The sequence below is a fragment of the Lycium ferocissimum genome, unplaced genomic scaffold (genome assembly GCF_029784015.1).
Source record: "Lycium ferocissimum isolate CSIRO_LF1 unplaced genomic scaffold, AGI_CSIRO_Lferr_CH_V1 ctg243, whole genome shotgun sequence".
Classification (NCBI taxonomy): domain Eukaryota; kingdom Viridiplantae; phylum Streptophyta; class Magnoliopsida; order Solanales; family Solanaceae; genus Lycium; species Lycium ferocissimum.
The window spans coordinates 262,426-280,584 of record NW_026721548.1 but is presented as its reverse complement, the minus strand read 5'-3'; the positions used below and the strand labels follow the sequence as shown (position 1 = coordinate 280,584).

The window sequence follows — 18,159 nt, the reverse complement described above, 5'->3', positions numbered from 1 at the left end:
AAGAGTCGAAGTTTGTTCGAAGACGGCGAAGATGTTGAACTTAAATCTTGAGACAAAGTCTTTCCGGTAAGTAGTGTCGCCATATTATCGGATGGGAAGGGTTAGAATAGGCCTACGACCGAGAAGCCGGAAAAAAAAATTCGAGAAAAAATCGGCGGAAAGTTGGGCTGCCACGCCGAATCTAATTCCGGTGATCGGAAAAAAATCAAAGCGATAGGGATAGGCTCGGAATGTTCTAGCGACCCCCCGACGAGAGAAAAATAATCCGGAAACGAGGCGAACGAGAGGAGTTTTTTGTGCGGACAGCCACGAAAGAGAGAGAAAACTCGACCTCTTTGATAAAACACGGAACCCTAGTCTTTGCGAGGGAGAAAACTCACCTCGAAAAGCGTGATGGCTCGATACCATGAAGATTTTTAGCAAGAAGAAAGGGCTTCTTGTATTTCGAATGAATATACAATCCACAAAATGGTACTTATACATGAGTTCTAAGACTAAATAAGGAAAGACAATATTACACAATCAATTCCTAATCATTTACATCAATACAATATATTCCTAAAATTAAGCTATCAATCTTAATCATCAATATCAAATCAACATCTCAATCTTAATCATTAATACCAAATCAACAAGGTTTAATATATATATATATATAATATACATGTTACCAGTCTCAAAAAAGTGTTGGAAACCAAAATGAAGTGTTTACATCAGTGGATCTGAACCAAAAGGTATAAACTAGAGACAGGCCCACTAAGGCCTATATCATCTCATAAGGACCCTAGGATGTGTATAACAGAAACTGGACTTCCTCAAAGATAAGTCATATTGCAGAGAAGAAAGCTCCTTATCTGGCACCATAGGAAAAATCTCAAACTTGATGCAAATGGAGAAGTGCCTTCAAAGTATCAGGTTGAGAGTCGGTGTGTGAGACAAGGTTCCTACAAGACTAATGGAATTCAAGTGTTGACTCCAAATGGACTTCCAATTCTATCCTCCCATCCAATCTCATTTTCAGTTACGCTCTATTCCTGAAAATAAGTCCTTTCAATATACAAAAATTACAATGTCGAGACTTCATATATAGGCACTTCAATCAGTTAGAGTTTAAATTTGACAAGTGGCTAGCATGCAAAAGCCAAAATAGTGAAATCTAATAGTTGAATTTTTTGAGCAAGCCAAGGTAAAGTAAGGAGAAAAAGCATAAATGATTCAACCAACAAATGCCCATAACATTGAAAAAGTGTACCATGTCATATTCATGCACAAGATTCTCTGAGATGACAATGGATAAAGGGATCTCCAAGGCAATGTCTCCAATTCTCATATCTTGTCTTGCAACGGCTCCTCTTCCAGCTCCTTCAAAGTCTGCGTCACAAGAAATGTGCAAAGGAAATGAAAATAGTATTCTACTTTTTTCAATCAAGAATTTTTTTTTTTTTTTTTTTTGAAACAGTTAACATTCTATTATAGACAAAAACTACACCAAAAGTTGTACTTCAATAATACTTACAAGTAGTGGTTACAAAGGCAAAACGTACCACCTAGGACCTTCAAAGACAATCTAAAACACTGGCAATGTCCTCAGCCTCTTGAGGAAGGTCATGAATACACCAAATAGAAAAACACTAGGCAATTCATTTTCAATTTCTGAAAGGAGACACTCTTGTCTTCAAAACATCTCTGGTTTCTCTCCTTCCAAATTGTCCACCAAATGCAAGCTGGGACAATCTTCCATCTCTCCCTATGTCCTGACATATTCCCATCTTTATTCCAACAAGCTAGAACATCCAATGTACTCCTTGGCATAGTCCACCTGATTCCCCTCAAATTGATGAATATCTGCCAAAGTTGTGTCACTTTATAGTGTCTCCGCTTCAGTTTCACAAAAAAAGCATCTGGAACAAAGCTGAAGGCCTGTTTTCATCAGTATGTCCTGAGTTAGGACAGCTTGTCTAGCCACTAGCCAAGAAAAACATGCCACCTTGTATATATCACGAAACATATGTTCCCAATCATTCAACCTCCCCACTTCCCAATCATTGAGTAGTCTTCTGAAACTGAGATTCCACCCTTGGTTGTCCCTAGCTTTCAAAATTGTTGCCCTCTTCTGTTGGTTCAAGTTATATATATCACGAAACATATGTTTTAAGGAGTGTTGCCCAATCCAAACATCATTCCAAACGGATGTTTTCCCTCCGTTGCCTACTTTGATCCTGGTATTTTTCCACATTTTAGGCCACTGATTCCTGATGGTTCTCCACAAGCCAACACAATAAGATTTTTCACTTCCTTTGTGATCCATTGACCTTACCTCCCATATCTTGACAGGACAACTTGTTTCTAGAAAGACTGTTCATTTGAAACAAATCTCCATGGTCATTTCAGCAGAAGGCTTTGGTTGTGTCCTCAGGTTCTTAATACCCATTCCTCCTGCTTGCTTACTAGTCATGGTTGTCAACCCCTTCACCAAATGAATCTTCTTTGTCTCATTGTTTCCTTGCCATCAGAAATTTCTTCTGATGGCATTCAGCTTGTCAATGACATTCCCTGGCATGGGAAATATAGACATCATATAGGTTGGAATGGCGTGAAGAACACTATTAATAAAGGATTGTCTACCTCCCAGAATTAGGTATTGGCTCTTCCAATTAACTAGTTTGTTCTCACAGTTCTCCAACACTGTATTCCAGATATTCTTAGATTTACTCTTAGCAGCCAGTGGCATGCCAAGGTATGTGATAGGAAGTTCTCCAATTCTGTCTCCCAAGATGTTGGTCATAGCATTAATATTTGGGACCTCACTAACTGGTTACACAAGCTCTTCCCCCAGTTGATGAGAAGTCCAGATATAGCTTCAAAGAGAATAAAAATGACTCTCAGGTATTTCAATTGGTCACTTTCTGCATTACAAAAGATTAGAGTGTCGTCAGCATATTAAAGGTGAGATATTGTCACTCTTTGATTCACCCCAGCATTGGTCTTGAAACCCCTGATTCCGTCAGTAATCTGAGTTGTACTCAGCATGTCACTAAGTCATCCCATTGCTAAAATAAATAGAAAAGGGGATAAAGGTCCCCTTGTCCCAGACCTCTACAGCCAAACCCTATTTTCTCCAAAGTCTTCCATAGGAATTCCCAGTTTAAATGGTCGTATGCTTTCTCTATGTCAAGCTTACACAAAATTCCAGGAACCTTAGAAATCTTCCTCAAATCCACACATTCATTTGCTATCAAAAAGGCATCCATTATCTGTCTTCCTTTGATAAAAGTCATTTGTGTGCATCCACCAATTTAGACATCACTTTCTTCACCCTGTCAGCAGTTTAGAAATGATCTTGTAACAGCTACCTATCAAGCTAATTGGTCTAAAATCTTTCAGTTCTTTGGCACCCACCTTCTTGGGGATCAATGCTAACAATGAGAAAAGAAGGCCATAGAGAAACCATCTGGACCGGGGGCTTTATCCCCTGCACATGACAAGACACAATCTTTAATTTCCTGCTCTCCAAAGTGTCTCTGTAGCAAGATATTATCTTCATCATTGATCATAGATTCTACTCTGGATTTCAATTGTGGTCTCCCATGTTTCTGTTTCAGAGTATAAATTTTGATAGAAACTAGTGATCTCCTCACTAATCTCTGCTGGTTCATCTAGCATAGCCCCATTGATCAGCAGGCTATCAATGTTGTTATACCTCCTGTTAGCAGTTTTATGGAAATACTTGGTATTCCTGTCACCTTCTTTGAGCCATAAAGCCCTGGATCTTTGTCTCCAGGCCACTTCCTCCCTTCTAAGATTTACCTCAAAACACTGTTAGGACTACCCTCAGATAGGCCTCATCATCAATCAGAAGTCTTTGGTCTTGTATCAAATCCAATTCAGACAATTGATTTGAGGATGTTTTGTTTTTGTAACCCCAAATTACCCTGTGCAGTTCTACTCCATTCTGTTAACTTCACCTTCAAAGCTCTCAGTTTGCAGGATAGGATATAATCTAGCCTACCTACATACACCCCAGCTTCCCACCAAAGCTTTCACTCTGCCCTTGAAATTTTCTGTCTGTATCCACCAATTCTCATATTGGAAGTAAGAGTTTGTACTCTCCCAGTTGTCACATTCCAGTATCAAAGGACTGCAACCTGATGTGACTCTTTGTAGAACTGATCGCTTGATTTTCCTAAGAGACACTTCTCACTCTTCTGAAATCAAGAATCTGTCCAGCCTTTGCTCCAATGTCATTTCGTTCTCCTTTTTGACATGTAAACTTGCTACCTACCCGTGGTAGATCCTCCAATTCCATGTCCTCTATAATTTCAGACAGATCCTCCATTGCTTTATTGAATCTTGTACAATTCTTCTTCTCAGATGGAAATCTAAGTGTTGAAATCTCCAGAGATCAGCCAAGGGCCACTAAAGAGGCTTCTAACTGCCCCTAATTTCCACCAGACCTCTTCCCTTTCCTCTCCACCATTAGGAGCATAAATACTTGACAAATTCCAACAGAAATCCTGTGATTTGCCAGTAGATTTGCAGGTGATACAGTAAGGACCAATCTCACATACTTCTCCCTCCCAAATGCTACTGCCCCAAAGAATAATAATACCCCTCTAATACCGCTAGCCTTTGGTTATGCATACTTCACCCACCTATTAGCCCATAACTCTTTAATAATGTCCCCTATATCACTTCCAGCTTGGATTCTCGAAAACAATACACATTTGCCCTCCATTTTGCTCACCATATTTTTTATTTCAGCCTCTTTCTAGGATCATTAAGGCCCCTCACATTCCATGATACTATATTAACCTTCATTGACTAGGTTAATAAAGCATCCCCACTACTTCTAGTACCGAAACTCACAAAATTACTGCCCGGTTCTAGATTCTTCAGTTCTTTAGAACCCTTGCCTTTTGGAGTCACTGGAACGATAGCAACAGCCTTTTCTTTAATATCTTGTCGCTTCCCATCAATTTTCATAAATAATTCCAGCGCCATCTCCTTGCAACCCTGAAAATGAACACCATACCAGCTCAATCTGATAATATGTTGTATGACCCAAATAGGGATCCCTTGGTCTGAATCAGACTGCTTGATCGGTTGAGTTTAACGGAATAACGTCCTCAATAGTTAAACCTCCTTTTTCCTCCTTATCCTCCAATTGTAGATTCTCCTCTACTAATGCCAACAGAGGTTGAGAGTCATCTATTTGGATAATAGACATATCATCGTCGTCTTTTTGTTCACCATGGTTCTCCATTTGGTATTGCATGGCAGGAAAAGAATCGGATGATGATGTGGATTTTAGTTATTGAGGGGCTCGGCAATTTTCGGGACTGAAGGAAAATTCTGGTTGGTGGGGGAAGGTATGAGAGGTGCGACTATGGTGGGTATAGAAGAAGATGAAGAAGAGAATTTTGTCGCCTCCCACTGCGAGAAAGATTCAAGAAATTTGGAAGCGGTTGTCTTCAGTTCGAGCAGCACTGGATCGATATGAAATTGGGGCCTAATTGTTTGCAGGTTTCCAGTCTCAGGTGACCAAGCACGTGTTTCATTAAAAAAAAAAAAAACCTCTTGCTTGTCGAGTTCCTCTATTTGTGAAAAGGCCTCAAAATGATTTGGGCCTGAAATTTTGTTCATCAGAGGAAAATCACGTGGGGAACTCATGTGATTCCCTTTTGAATTTGAAGTCTCCGCTAAAGCTGTCACCTCTGGCAAAACCCTCTATATCTACTGGATAAAAGAGGGTTCGCCTTTTTCACCGTTGTCTTCTCCGATGGAGTAAACTACCGGAATTTCAACCCAGATCTGGATTGTGAAGTTCAGACCTTCGTTTTTTTACCATCACCTCCTTCGGCATACTGCAACCATCCCCTCTGATTTTAACTCTAGCCCATTTGAGGTGATTTCGTAGCTGCGTTTCCTCTTCAGTGTCGATCCATTCACCACAATGATCGTCAAGTATTTTGAACGTCTTCTGCGAACAGAGATGCAAAGGAACACCTACAAATCTTACCCAAACAGAGTTTGCTCTAGTAGAAGATTGAACAGCCCCCGACGTCGGGCTCCACCAGTTTTTCAATCAAGATGTTAGCCATTGAAGGAGCTTAATCATACAGTTTGTATGTGATACAATGTCAGGAAATTGACATAGGAAGTGTCAGATTAACCAGTAAAACTTTTCTCCTGCACTGGAGGTAACTGTCCAACCATCTAGTAAGGCTAGGACAGTAAATTGTTGAAAGCGTACGAGTTTATAAGGCTGCATATTGCTGAAACAATGAGAAAAGTGTGATGGTAAAGTTGTGCAATAGCTGAAGGATGGTGAGAGCTTGTTGTTGGCATTGGCAAATTGCAACTTCGAGAGGAAGAGGATGAGAACTATTCTAGGAATCTCACCCAAAAATCCCCTAGAGATAGACACCACATGTAAGACCGCATAAAGCATTACAGAAGCAAAGGCCTAATACATATTTCCCCTTAACATGAATTTTTTACCCATTGACACACCTTAAAGAGTCAGGTTCCATCTACACACCTTAACTTGAAAATTCCATAGCTAGTACCTGCACGTTTCACCTTGGGCCATGCCGAAAGAAAATGTTTGCCTCACTCCCCCTTGAGCTTCATTAGTTGCAATCCTTTTTCTTACAAAAGTACTACTTTTTTCCTCAAAGCCTTACTCTTCATGATAAATTGACACACGCAGAACATGTGCCACCTTCCCACCCATGTTTCAGCATCAGTACAAACCCCCCTCTGAAGCAAAAAATACCATGTCTAATTCAACATGTAAACAGTCCGTAGTCACCACCAAGCACAACCGCCATTTCCACCTGACACCATTCAAGCCAAAGTCACCTTCACCATAACAACCCATATACATATAATACAAATTCACAATAGTCACCAACTGAGAAATCTCCACCAGTTTTATCCATCTTTGGACACCTTCACTAAAAATTCTTCCCTGACTCACTCTTTTTAACAAACATACATCAGGCATTCCACCATAAACAGGCAACAAACGACAGATTTCACAGTTCAATTCACCATTTCTTTACACAGACAGTACAAAAAGAATGACACTCCTCCAAAGTCCCACTCACCTGAAACCACCGCAAGACCACCAATAAAACCCACCCTCAATCCTCTGACACATTCCTTCACCATCTCACCATAGATCCACCGAACAGAACAGAACAATCCACAGACAACATTGCAGTGACGATGGAAGGAAAAATAGGGGAAGAAGAAGTGAAAGAAAAAAAAATAGTAAGAGAGGTAGCTGGAGATAGCACATGGCAGCGATGATGGAAGGGAAGAAGAGGGGGGAAAAGAAGAGAATCCATTTTTAGTTCAAATTTTGATTGAATTAACAAACAAAAAAAGTAAGGAAAAAAAAAAGAATTGGACAGGTGGCACTCAAAAAAAGAATCGGACAGGTGGCACTCAAAAAAAGAATCAGATACACAATTTTACACTTCCTCGCTGCTTTTGTTGGTAAATCACGTACGTAGACAAAATGTTGTGTATTATAAGGCAAAACAATGTTTGGTGTGTAAAGGGAATACCGACTTTTTAAGGTGTGAGAGCACAAAAAAATTACAAGTTGAGGGGTGGGGGGTGTGGGGGAGGATTAAATATTAACGTACAAGCAAATAGCAATGTCTCATACTTCCCACCCTTGAATGGATGAAAATACAGTAATTATTATCTTGTTAGCAATCATGTTATGGCTTACTAAAAATTTGATCACCAAAACTAATCTATTGTTTTTTCATGTAATAATTTGCTTTCTTTCCTTTTTTAAAAGCTGGTAATGCCCGGGCAAACTTTATTGCACCTCAACGTCTCCACCCAGAAACCACAGGTTCCTAAGATAATCCTGCCCACCAAAATTGAAACCGATGGGCTCACATCAAGAATTCCAAGTTGTTACTCCCATACCTCAACCACAAAGCACTTAATTGAAAACATGTGCTAATTTTTTTCACATGTAAATAGAACTGACTGTGCTACACTTTTGCTTCTGAGTCCCTGTACTCAGCTCTGTAAATTTCTGCATCTTCTTGATGCTTTTAATGATATCTTTTTACTTCATCAAAATTACATGTTTTTATATAATAAAAAATAAAAAGAGAAAGTTTGATAGGCATAAAAATGTACTTGCAAGAAGTTTGAAAGTAGGAAGTAGATGGCAAGAGGTTAAGAAGAGGAGAGTATGAGCAACAGGGTCTGCAGGGTGAGCTGCAAGAAAGGCAATAAGCAGAGGAAGGTTACCTTAAAATAAAAATAAAAAATCAAATAAATGAAAAGAAAACAGAAGTCAACATTATCCTTTTTATTCGAAGTAGTTTTCTGACACCAAAGACAAGTACGAATCAAACAAAAAAGAAATGAAATTGGCAAACACCAACTAAAAGGTCATCACACAAAACTCCCACGTAAACAGGGAAGTGATATACATAATGATAACCCTGAATTGCAATTCTATAGTTCCTAGATTAAGCTTCAAAGCTTAGCCGAGAAAGAATATGAGTTTCCTCTTTTTTCCAATAGCATTTTAAATCATATATGACAAAAATAAAAAAATAATCTTGACTTTTGGATTAATGATGAGATGAGAACTTACAAGATATCTCCAATTGTGACTTCACACCTCGGTCTTTGCCCCATTGTTGTAAACATTTCTCTTGCTCACACCTAGATTGAGTAACAACTTTTCTCTCCTCTTTGAATTTCTCTCCCAACTCAGAAATCAAGTTGACAGCTGCAACTCGTAATTCTTGCAATGCGGTTGTTGAACAATGTTCTCCATCTAACTTAGCAATGGCGGTAAGAATTGAATTCAAAGCTTCCATCTCATTCCTTGGACTATTAAATCCTACCATATCTGTGACATCTTCTCCACCAAAGTAAAGTTCCAGCTAAACCAAAGACAACTTTTATCAGTGCGATCTCATCAACAAAATGATACTTGGAGATTTTTTGATTGTCATTCTGTTAGTGGCACATTAATGATTTTTCCCCTCTTTCGATAAGCTGTGGTATATTCAGAACTGAAATTATAGTAAAACTGTTCTTTTGGCAGATATAAAACCAATATAGAAAGGAGCTTGTTAGAAAAGCAACTGATTACATATATTTTGCTTCACCAACAAACCATAGGCAAATTTTAACTGTTCTATCGACAACTGATTGTCCTCACAATTCATAGAATTAGGATTTATGAATTACTACTCACAGAAAGCTACTCAAAAAAGTGTTATTAACATTTTTTTGGTAAGATTTTATAGACAGGCAAAATTTTATGCCAAAATACATGCAAATCAGTTCCTTTATACTGTAGTAAACTGAGGGAAAAAATCCTATCTGCTGTACCAACATCTTCTAGTCTATACCAAAAAGCCAAAAAAATATACATCTAAGTTTCAGTGTATGAACACTTCCACGTTTTCTGTCAAAACGTCTTTGATTCCTTTCCTTCCAAATCACCCACCATATGCAGGAAGGAATGGACTCCCAGACTCCTCTTTTCTCCTTCCCAATACCCTTACCAGTCCAACGGTGCAGTAATTGTTTAATAGTTTTAAGCAACACCCAGCTAACTTGAAAAATGTTTAAAAACATATTCAAGATTTGAGTTCGGAAGCTACAATGCAAATAGCTATACCCCTTCTCTGTAAGGACTGTTGTATAAGAACTGCTTCATATGTGCAGTCCAACAAAAATATGCCACTTTGTAAGGTGACCTGGATCTCCATATCTGCCTCCAAGGCCACAAGCCTTGATTCTGTTCACTTGTAGTGGAGGTCATTAGGAACTTGTAACAAACATTGACCGAGAAATAACCTGTAGTCCGTGGACCCCATAACAGCCTGTCCTCTTCCATTCCTGAAATCTGAAACTTCTGCAACAATTGGATGAGTCGTGAGAAACCATCCACTTCCCTATCATTACAATTTCCCCAGTTTAGCTCCCAGCAGTGCTAGATCTACATTGGGCCGCCGTATGACGGGTCTCCCTCACTATATTATAAAGATCTGAAAATAATTCCTTCAGTGGGGAGTGTCCTACCAAGCATCATGCCAAAAAAATAAAGTTTTGCTGCCGTTACCTACCAAAATCTGGTGTTTCTAACAACATCATCCCACAAACTTATTATATATTTCCAGTCATTGACCCCATGTGCTGAGTTAGTTAGTTTAGCAATGATAACCATCACTTTCCATAAAGCTCCTTCATTTTGATTGAATATCCATAACCTTTAAAAGTAAGCTCTTATTCTGGTATCAGAGGTTTCCCATTCCCATGTCCCCCTCGTTTCTTATTCATCTCGACAGTTCTCCAATTCATTAGGTAGAATGTTTTTTCCTCTTTGTTTCCCTCCAGAGAAATTCACTTCTTATAACATCTAGTCTCTTTTCCACATTGGCAGGTATAGGAAAAAGGGGCATAGTATACGAAGAAAGTGAATCTCTTTTCCACCTTCAGTGGCGAGTGTCCTATCCAAGCATCATGCCAAAAAAGAGTTTTGCCGCCATTACCTACCAAAATCTTAGTGTTTCTAACAGAACTGTCCCACCATATTATATGTTTCCAATCATTGACCCAAGAACTGAGTTAGTTATTTTAGCACTCTAGTCATGCTCTCTTCCATACTTTTTGGTAACGACAACTTTCCATAAATCTCCTTCATTTTGATTGAATATCCATAACCGTTTGAAAAGTAAGCTCTTATTTATGCTATCAGACATTTCTCGCTCCCACTCTCTTGTTTCTTGTTCATCTCGACAGTTCTTCTATTCACTAGGTGGAATGTTTTCTTCTCCTTGTTTCCCTCCAGAGAAATCCACTTTCTTATAGTATCTAGTCTCTTTTCCAGATATAGGAAAAAGAGGCATAGTAAAAAGAGGCATAGTATACGTAGGAAGTGAGTCTTTAAAACACTATTAATAAGCACCACCTGCCCACCCCCACCTCAAGGACAACTACTGTTTCTCCCAATTAGTTAGTCTCTTTTTACACTTCTCCAGAATATTTTGCCATATCACTGAAGCTTTGAATTTGGCACCTAAAGAGAGTCCCAGATATACTGTTGGCAAACCTCCAGTATTACACCCAAGTGTTGTTGCCAGCTCCTGTAAATTATGTTTTATTAACTGGAATCAAGTGGATCTTAGCATGATTAATGTGAAGACCAGACAATCCTTTAAAAATCAGCAAGATCAACCTTAGGAACCTTAATTATGCTCCTTCTGCCTCACGTAGAACTAAGGTATCATCTGCATACATGATATGTGTAATAAAAGTGTCTATTTGCCACCTCATATCAGCACTGAAGCCCTGAACCCACCTTCTCTGTTCTGCCACCTTCAGCATGTTGCTGAGACATTACATAACAAGGATTAAAAGGAAGGGTTTAGAGGATCCCCTTCCCTTAATCCTCTGTAACCCGGGAAGAAGCCTTCCGGGGTTCCATTGATAATCACAGAAAATCTCATAGTAGAAATACACACGTGAGTCCATTTTATCCACTTGTTACCAAATGCCAAAACCTTCAAAAGGTAATTTAGAAACTCCCAGTTAACATGTCATAAGTCTTCTCTAAGTCTAACTTACAGATGACTCCAGGGTTCTTTTGTTTCTGTCTGGTGTCCAAAAGTTCATTAGCAATAAAAACAGCATTCATGAATTTCCCCTTTTCTTAAACAAAGTCTTTTGCGTATCACCTACAAGGTTGTCGATGACTCTCTTCAATCTTTCAGTAGGAAGTTTGGCAATAAAATTGTAGAAGCTCCCAATCAAACTAATTGGTCTGAAGTCCAATTCTTCTGCTCGTGCTTTCTTAGGAGTAGGAGCAATAAAAGAAGCATTGAAGCTCTTCCCCAACTGCTCCATATGGTAAAAGTGAGATACAGCAGTCATTATGTCTTCCTTGATGATTACCAGCATTTCTAATAGAATGACACTGAAAACACAACCGACCCAGGCGTCTTGTCCCCTAAACAGCTATTACTACATTACAAACTTCTTCCTCAGAGAAAGGACCTTCAAGAGCGTCCTTCTCCTCCACTGACAAAGTGAGAGAAGTCGTCTGCTTGAAATCTAGTCTCCACATTTCAAATTTTTTATAATCTTATATAGTTCTACAATAATTGCTGTGATTTCCTCTGATTCAACAGTGGTCCTGCTATCTGAATTCAGCTTATCAATGTGATTATATCTCCTATGAATATTGGTCATCTTTTGGAGATAACTGGTGTGAAGTGGAAGAGAAAATAAGGGAGAACTCAGCTTGATTATTCCCTCAAACTACGGGATTAAAATAACTGTGTTTACATGTTTTAAAAAGGAAAGGAAATCACTACATAATTACAATCAGTGTTGTCAAAGGCGCGCTTAAAGCGTGCTTAGGCCCTGAAGCGAGGCTCAAAACTTGTTGAGCGCTTCGCCTCGCTTTATGTGCGCTTCAGTGTCGTCATCAAGGCTCTAAGACATACTTTTCCTTGCCATTGACCCTCTCTTGAAGAGGCGACACTAGATGATTGATATTTCACTTTATCGTAATGTTTTTACAATTTCTTTGTCCATATATTTGTTATTCATGCCTACTATTATTAGTCTTGGACTAAACATACATATATTTGTAATTTTGCACCATTGCGCTTTTTTTAACTAAAGCCCACGCTTTATTTGCGCTTTGCGCTTTGCGCTTAAAGCCCCAGCTAAAATTAGAGCTTTTTTGCGCTTTTCGCTTTTGATAACACTGATTACAATACGAGTAAATTTAGTGGCCACTATATTTACACACATTCTAGAATATTCACAAGGATCTTTTATTTTTTGATAAGAAGTATTCACAAGGATTCTAACAACTGGTACTCTTATCTCCTTGTTCTAGCCACTGCACCCTGGATCTTTGTTTCCATGAAATCTCCTCTTGAATTGCCACTTACTGGAGTTCCATTTCACAGCCAAACTATTGCTCAATCTACTCATGACAAAATACACCAACAGCTTATTCATAATATATGATATTCTTCTTTCAATGGAATTCACTATTTCAAATCTTTCTTCAACAACCTCTGTTTCGTGGCTAGTATATAGTCAGGTCTGCTTGAAACCTAACATGAAGACCACCACCCTTAAACTCTTTCATTAAGCCATGCAGTACTCAACCACCAATTTTAAACTTGAAACAAGAGATCTTTTCCCACAAACTACACTGTAAATTCTATAATAATATCATAGTAAATTCTATAATAATATCAGAATATGATCTGAGCAAATTCTTGAAAATAAAGACGGGTTTTATCTTTCCATCAGTCTACCTGATGCAAATACAGGCCCACCGAAGATGGGTTGTATAACTAGAATCATTATCCATCTCTAAGAACTCCCCACAAACGTTTCCTATTTCAAGAAATACCTCTTCCTACCACAAGTGGAAAGGAAGCCAAAGCAGGTGCAAGGCATTGTTTGGTTTGAAATCTGCTCTACGAGGACCCACAGTCAGTGACCACCAGTCTAGATGTCATCTAAGATTGTTCCAATGTTATTCGCCTACCATGATCCTTTCCGCTTCCCTTTTGGATGGAAACTCGAAAAGGAAGCACTCATTCATTTTTATGATCTTGACCCCGGCCGAAACCTTCCAACTTCTACGAGCCTACGAGCCCAACCTTTGATCTCTGAGACTCAGTGGTAATATCCCCAGTATACCCACCCGACACCTTTCCACTGTAGCTTTGGTTTCAAAGTCTCTTCCTTAACTTCTCTGAACTTTGGTTGCTCGCTCGGATTCTCTACCCTCACTCCAGTTTTAGGTCAGGTCATCTTCTCCACCGTATCCTTGTAAGATTCATGAGACTGAGCCCTGAAGATACCCCATATATTGGTGACCCAACCAAATTTTTTTCTATGACATTCTGAATCTTTTTCGCAACATCAACCCACCCTGCATTTGCACTGTTTTAGGGAGACAATGGTACTGGTCTTCTCCTGGGTTGCCAAAATCCTAACCTCTTTGCCAAAATTATTGAAGTTTGAAAGGTGAAGTATTCATATTGTTGTTCATTATTGTTCGGTTCTTTTCCACCGTCTGCACAGTTGACTAGTACCCTCTGACACCAACTGTAGAATCTGACAAACCCATAGTAGCAGTCTAGCATTGATGGAGAGTGTACTGATAAAGTTCTTCTTCCTTTCCAGCCAAATACACCAACAGTCTCGGTCTCCTCCATTTTCCTTGATTTCAAATGACTTCTCCCCAGCAACAAAGAATAAGTTTCCTCCCATCGACACCCTCATAAGATTTGAGATGAAGAATTGAATAGATTTGAACCAAAGTAAGGTAAAGTCCGGCCAAATTTCACGGGAAAAATGACCGTAGTCATTTTGTCGAGAAAAAACTTTCAACACATTTCCCAAGTCAGAGCAAAAAATAAAACAGAAGTGTTATTAGCATTTACAAGTTACCCAACTACTTCTAGATATAAGTTTTTGAGAAAGGAATACCTCATCTAAGTTTATGATTCTAGCTCTCTGAAGCATCAAAAGTAAAGAAGACTTCAATTCACCAGGACTTGCAGAGCTCTGTATGGATACATGTTTTGCATAACAACCCATGTCTTCCAGCAGTTTCTGTAGACAAGATTAGATAACATCATGACCAGGTGTCAAGCAAGACTTCACTATCGTGGATAACTTGTGGCAATCGTGATGAGTCTGGCTCTGGGTTTATTTCCGTGATAGCGAGCAAGGTGTCGCGATCACGATGAAGCTCCCAGGGTATATAAGATCAGTTTCATGGACAGCAGCTATTGCTACACCATTTTTTACATTCTAAGTTTCGGGAATTGGAGATTGGGATTTCGCCCTTTAAGTTGCGGTAAGTATTCTAATCACTACTTTGAGTTTATATCATGATTGTGTGCTAAGGTTAACCATAAAGCATGGAACTTAATAGCGAAAATCAGGGATTTTAAGCAAACCCTTGAAACATCAAATCCTAAATTTGATGGACCAAATGTCTCAAGATAGAAATCTAAGCATAAATTTGAACTCGCGGGGTGATGGGTAATCTGAATTTGAATTTTAGTTTGAAGCTCTACTATGTTGACCCAGGGTTAACTTTTAGGGTTGACTTTTACTTTTATCGAGTCTTAAATTGTAGAATTTGAGTCCAATGGCATTGTTTGACATCATTAATTGCTCTTTTGAATTTACTGAAGTTGTTTGGTGGATTTTGAACGCGGTAAAGTTGTTTTGAAAGCTTAAGCTTAGCTTGGACGGAAGTAAGGTAAGACTTTGACCTCAATGGGGTTCTTTTCTCAAACTTGGAGTCTTTTACATTCAATGTGTATATGGGGTACTGTATATATCATGAGGTGACGAGCATATATGGGGCTAGCAAGGTATTATACGCGATGTATTGTTGTTATCTTGTTGTGCATGACATGTTATATCTGAGATATGATTATTTGTGCATATATTAATGCCAGCAAACTGCTTTGTGGAGGGAGGTGATAGTTGACAAATATGGGATTATGGAAGGGGGCTGGAAAACTAGAGATACCGTTTTGCCTTTTCGGTTGTAGTTTGTGGAGAAATATCACAAAGGGATGGGATAATTTTGTGAAAAATATCTCATTCAAGGTCGAAGATGAGAGGATGGTATATTTTTGGGGACACAACTGGTGTGGGAACATATTATTGAAAGATGATTTCCAAAATTTGTACAAAATATCATGCCAAAGGGATTTGACAATTCAACTGATTAGGGGGACTCAAGGTGGAGAGACTTTTTGGAATTGAGATTTAGAAGGGATTTTCAAGATTGGGAAGTGCGCGAGTTTAAAAGATTGATAGATTTGCTTCATAGGCAAGTCAATCCGGTGGATAATCCCGATGTGTGGGGGTGGGCCCTCGGAAATACTGGAGTGTTCGCGGTGAAGTCTTTTTATGAGAAACTTTTGGTTAGAGAGGAGATTGATTTCCCATGTAATGCAATATGGGTTCCAAGTGTGCCGAGGAAGCTGTGTTTCTTCACTTGGCTAGCCACTAGAGGAGTGATTTTGATGGCGGAAAAATCTTAGAAAGTGAAAGGTTGTTTGCGTCAGTTGGTGCTTCATATGCAAGGAGACGGGGGAGGACGTGGACCATCTTCTTCTACATTGTGGGTTTACCTTGATATTGTGGTGGGATATCTTTAGGTGGTTCAAGAATTCTTGGGTAATGCCAAGAACTATGAAAGAGTTGATGAGAGCAGGAGGAGAAGACGAAGGGCTTGGAACGTGGTTCCGCTTGCTTTGATGTGGGTAGTTTGGAGTGAGAGAAACAAAAGAGCTTTTGAAGGAATAGAGTCAAGTTTTTCTCAGTTGAGGAGTAGTCTCCGCTCTCTTATTTTCTTTTGGTGTAATCAAAAAGTTCCTGGTTGTATAGAGGATTGGGAGGAGTTTGTAGAGAATAATATTTTGTAGATTCTTTATCATTTGGTACATCCCTTGTATATGGCCGTTTTCTTTTTGGCCATGCTTATGAATGAAAATATTTTTACTTGATCAAAAAAATATTCATTAGTTAGATGCTAGAATAACTTGATGGATTTCATATGTGTTAATTTACATGGTTGTACTGCTTGTCACTGTGTATATGTACTAGTTATGTGAGGCCCGTGCTAAGCCCGGGCCCAAACTCAAGATATAAAAATAGATATTTTAATTAAAGAAATATAATTTGTGTTAGTACAAGTGTACAACAACAACAATCATATACCTATTGTAGTCCCACAAGTGGGTAATTACGTTAGTAATAATTAAATTTCATATATATATATTTTCAATATATGAAAGCAAAATTTTAATTGCACTCCTTTAATATTTTAGCTTCCATTTTGATGAAATTATTTACTTCAAATCAAATGCGGAGCCAGAATTTGACATTTATAAGTTATGTATCCTAATTTTCTAAAGTTATTTAGCTCTAAATAAATAATCTATACATAGTTAATGAACTTTTAAGACAAATACATAATTTAACTTGTACAGCGAGTGGAGCTGCGTCTCCCTTAATTAGGGATCAGGGGTTAGTTAATGAACTTTTAAGACAAATACATAATTTAACTTGTACAGCGAGTGGAGCTGCTTCTCCCTTAATTAGGGATCAGGGGTTCGAACATGGATATGGAAAAAATCTTTGGAGGGAGCAGTATACAATACGAATTATCTGGATTAATTGGGCTCAAATGCGGATATCGAGCACCAAATAGAAAATCAAAGAACGTGAAAAATGAGGTAGGAGGTTCGATAGCTTTTGAAGTAGACCTTAAAAACAAAAAAAAAAAAATTGACTTACATAAATAAGATTAGGACCTAAAAGTTTTAAAAAAATTTGGAAATTCTTGTGAGGACTACAAAAGGCCCTAAGTTTTCCCTTATATATAGTAGTAATGTTAAATTGCATATACGATTCACACTGAGTTGTGGGATATGTTTTGGACATCAGGACTCATGTACAAGTTATCAGTTACGAGCATGTGGACTCATGTTCGGGTTGTATATCTATTGTATACGGGCTATGTTAATACCATGTTTAGGTGCATATTATTGTTGTTGATTATCATATATGTTTAGAATTTTCTAAAAGACTACTTTCATATCACGACCCTCGCAACTTCCATGTTGGGCACAGTCAATGATAATTACAAAGTATTCCCCCGTACTCACCCCCTTTCTTCACTTCCGTGCATCTGAAATGAAGATACGGTTCCTAGCACCAGCGAGCCTCGAGGTTGATCATTGTTAATTGTCGAGTTCAGATTCCAGTGATGAGCCAAGTGATTAGTTCTGCGTCGGAAGTTCTGTTACGTTATTCAGTTTATTACCGTTTTAGACTTTAGTCATACTTATATACTTGTGGATGCTCATGATTTAGTATGTAAAGTAGTCCTGTTTTATTTGAGCTTCTGCATTGATTTAGGATAACTGGTTTCCGGTGATTGTGTGGTTGTCTTATTATTAGACCTATACTCGTTTGGTATGCAATGGTTTTGGATTTTTTTGTCGTTCGCTCGACATGGGGGATTGTTGGGTGCTCGTTACGAGGCTTTGGGATTGTGGGTCATGACAGGCAGCTAGAAGGAATAAGGAT

General features: G+C 38.6%; 1 protein-coding gene across 2 annotated transcripts in view; it reads right to left on the bottom strand.

The window, feature by feature from the left end:
* The window catches only part of LOC132043430 (uncharacterized), a 49,519-nt gene that overhangs the window by 27,785 nt on the left and 3,575 nt on the right, over positions 1-18,159 (bottom strand). For both annotated transcript variants that reach the window (XM_059433924.1, XM_059433923.1), the window contains exons 3-5: positions 14,527-14,652; positions 8,639-8,933; positions 1,253-1,371 (exon numbers count right to left, since the gene is read on the bottom strand). In XM_059433924.1, the coding sequence (XP_059289907.1) occupies positions 1,253-1,371; positions 8,639-8,933; positions 14,527-14,652 (540 nt within the window). The remainder of the gene's footprint in view (positions 1-1,252; positions 1,372-8,638; positions 8,934-14,526; positions 14,653-18,159) is intronic.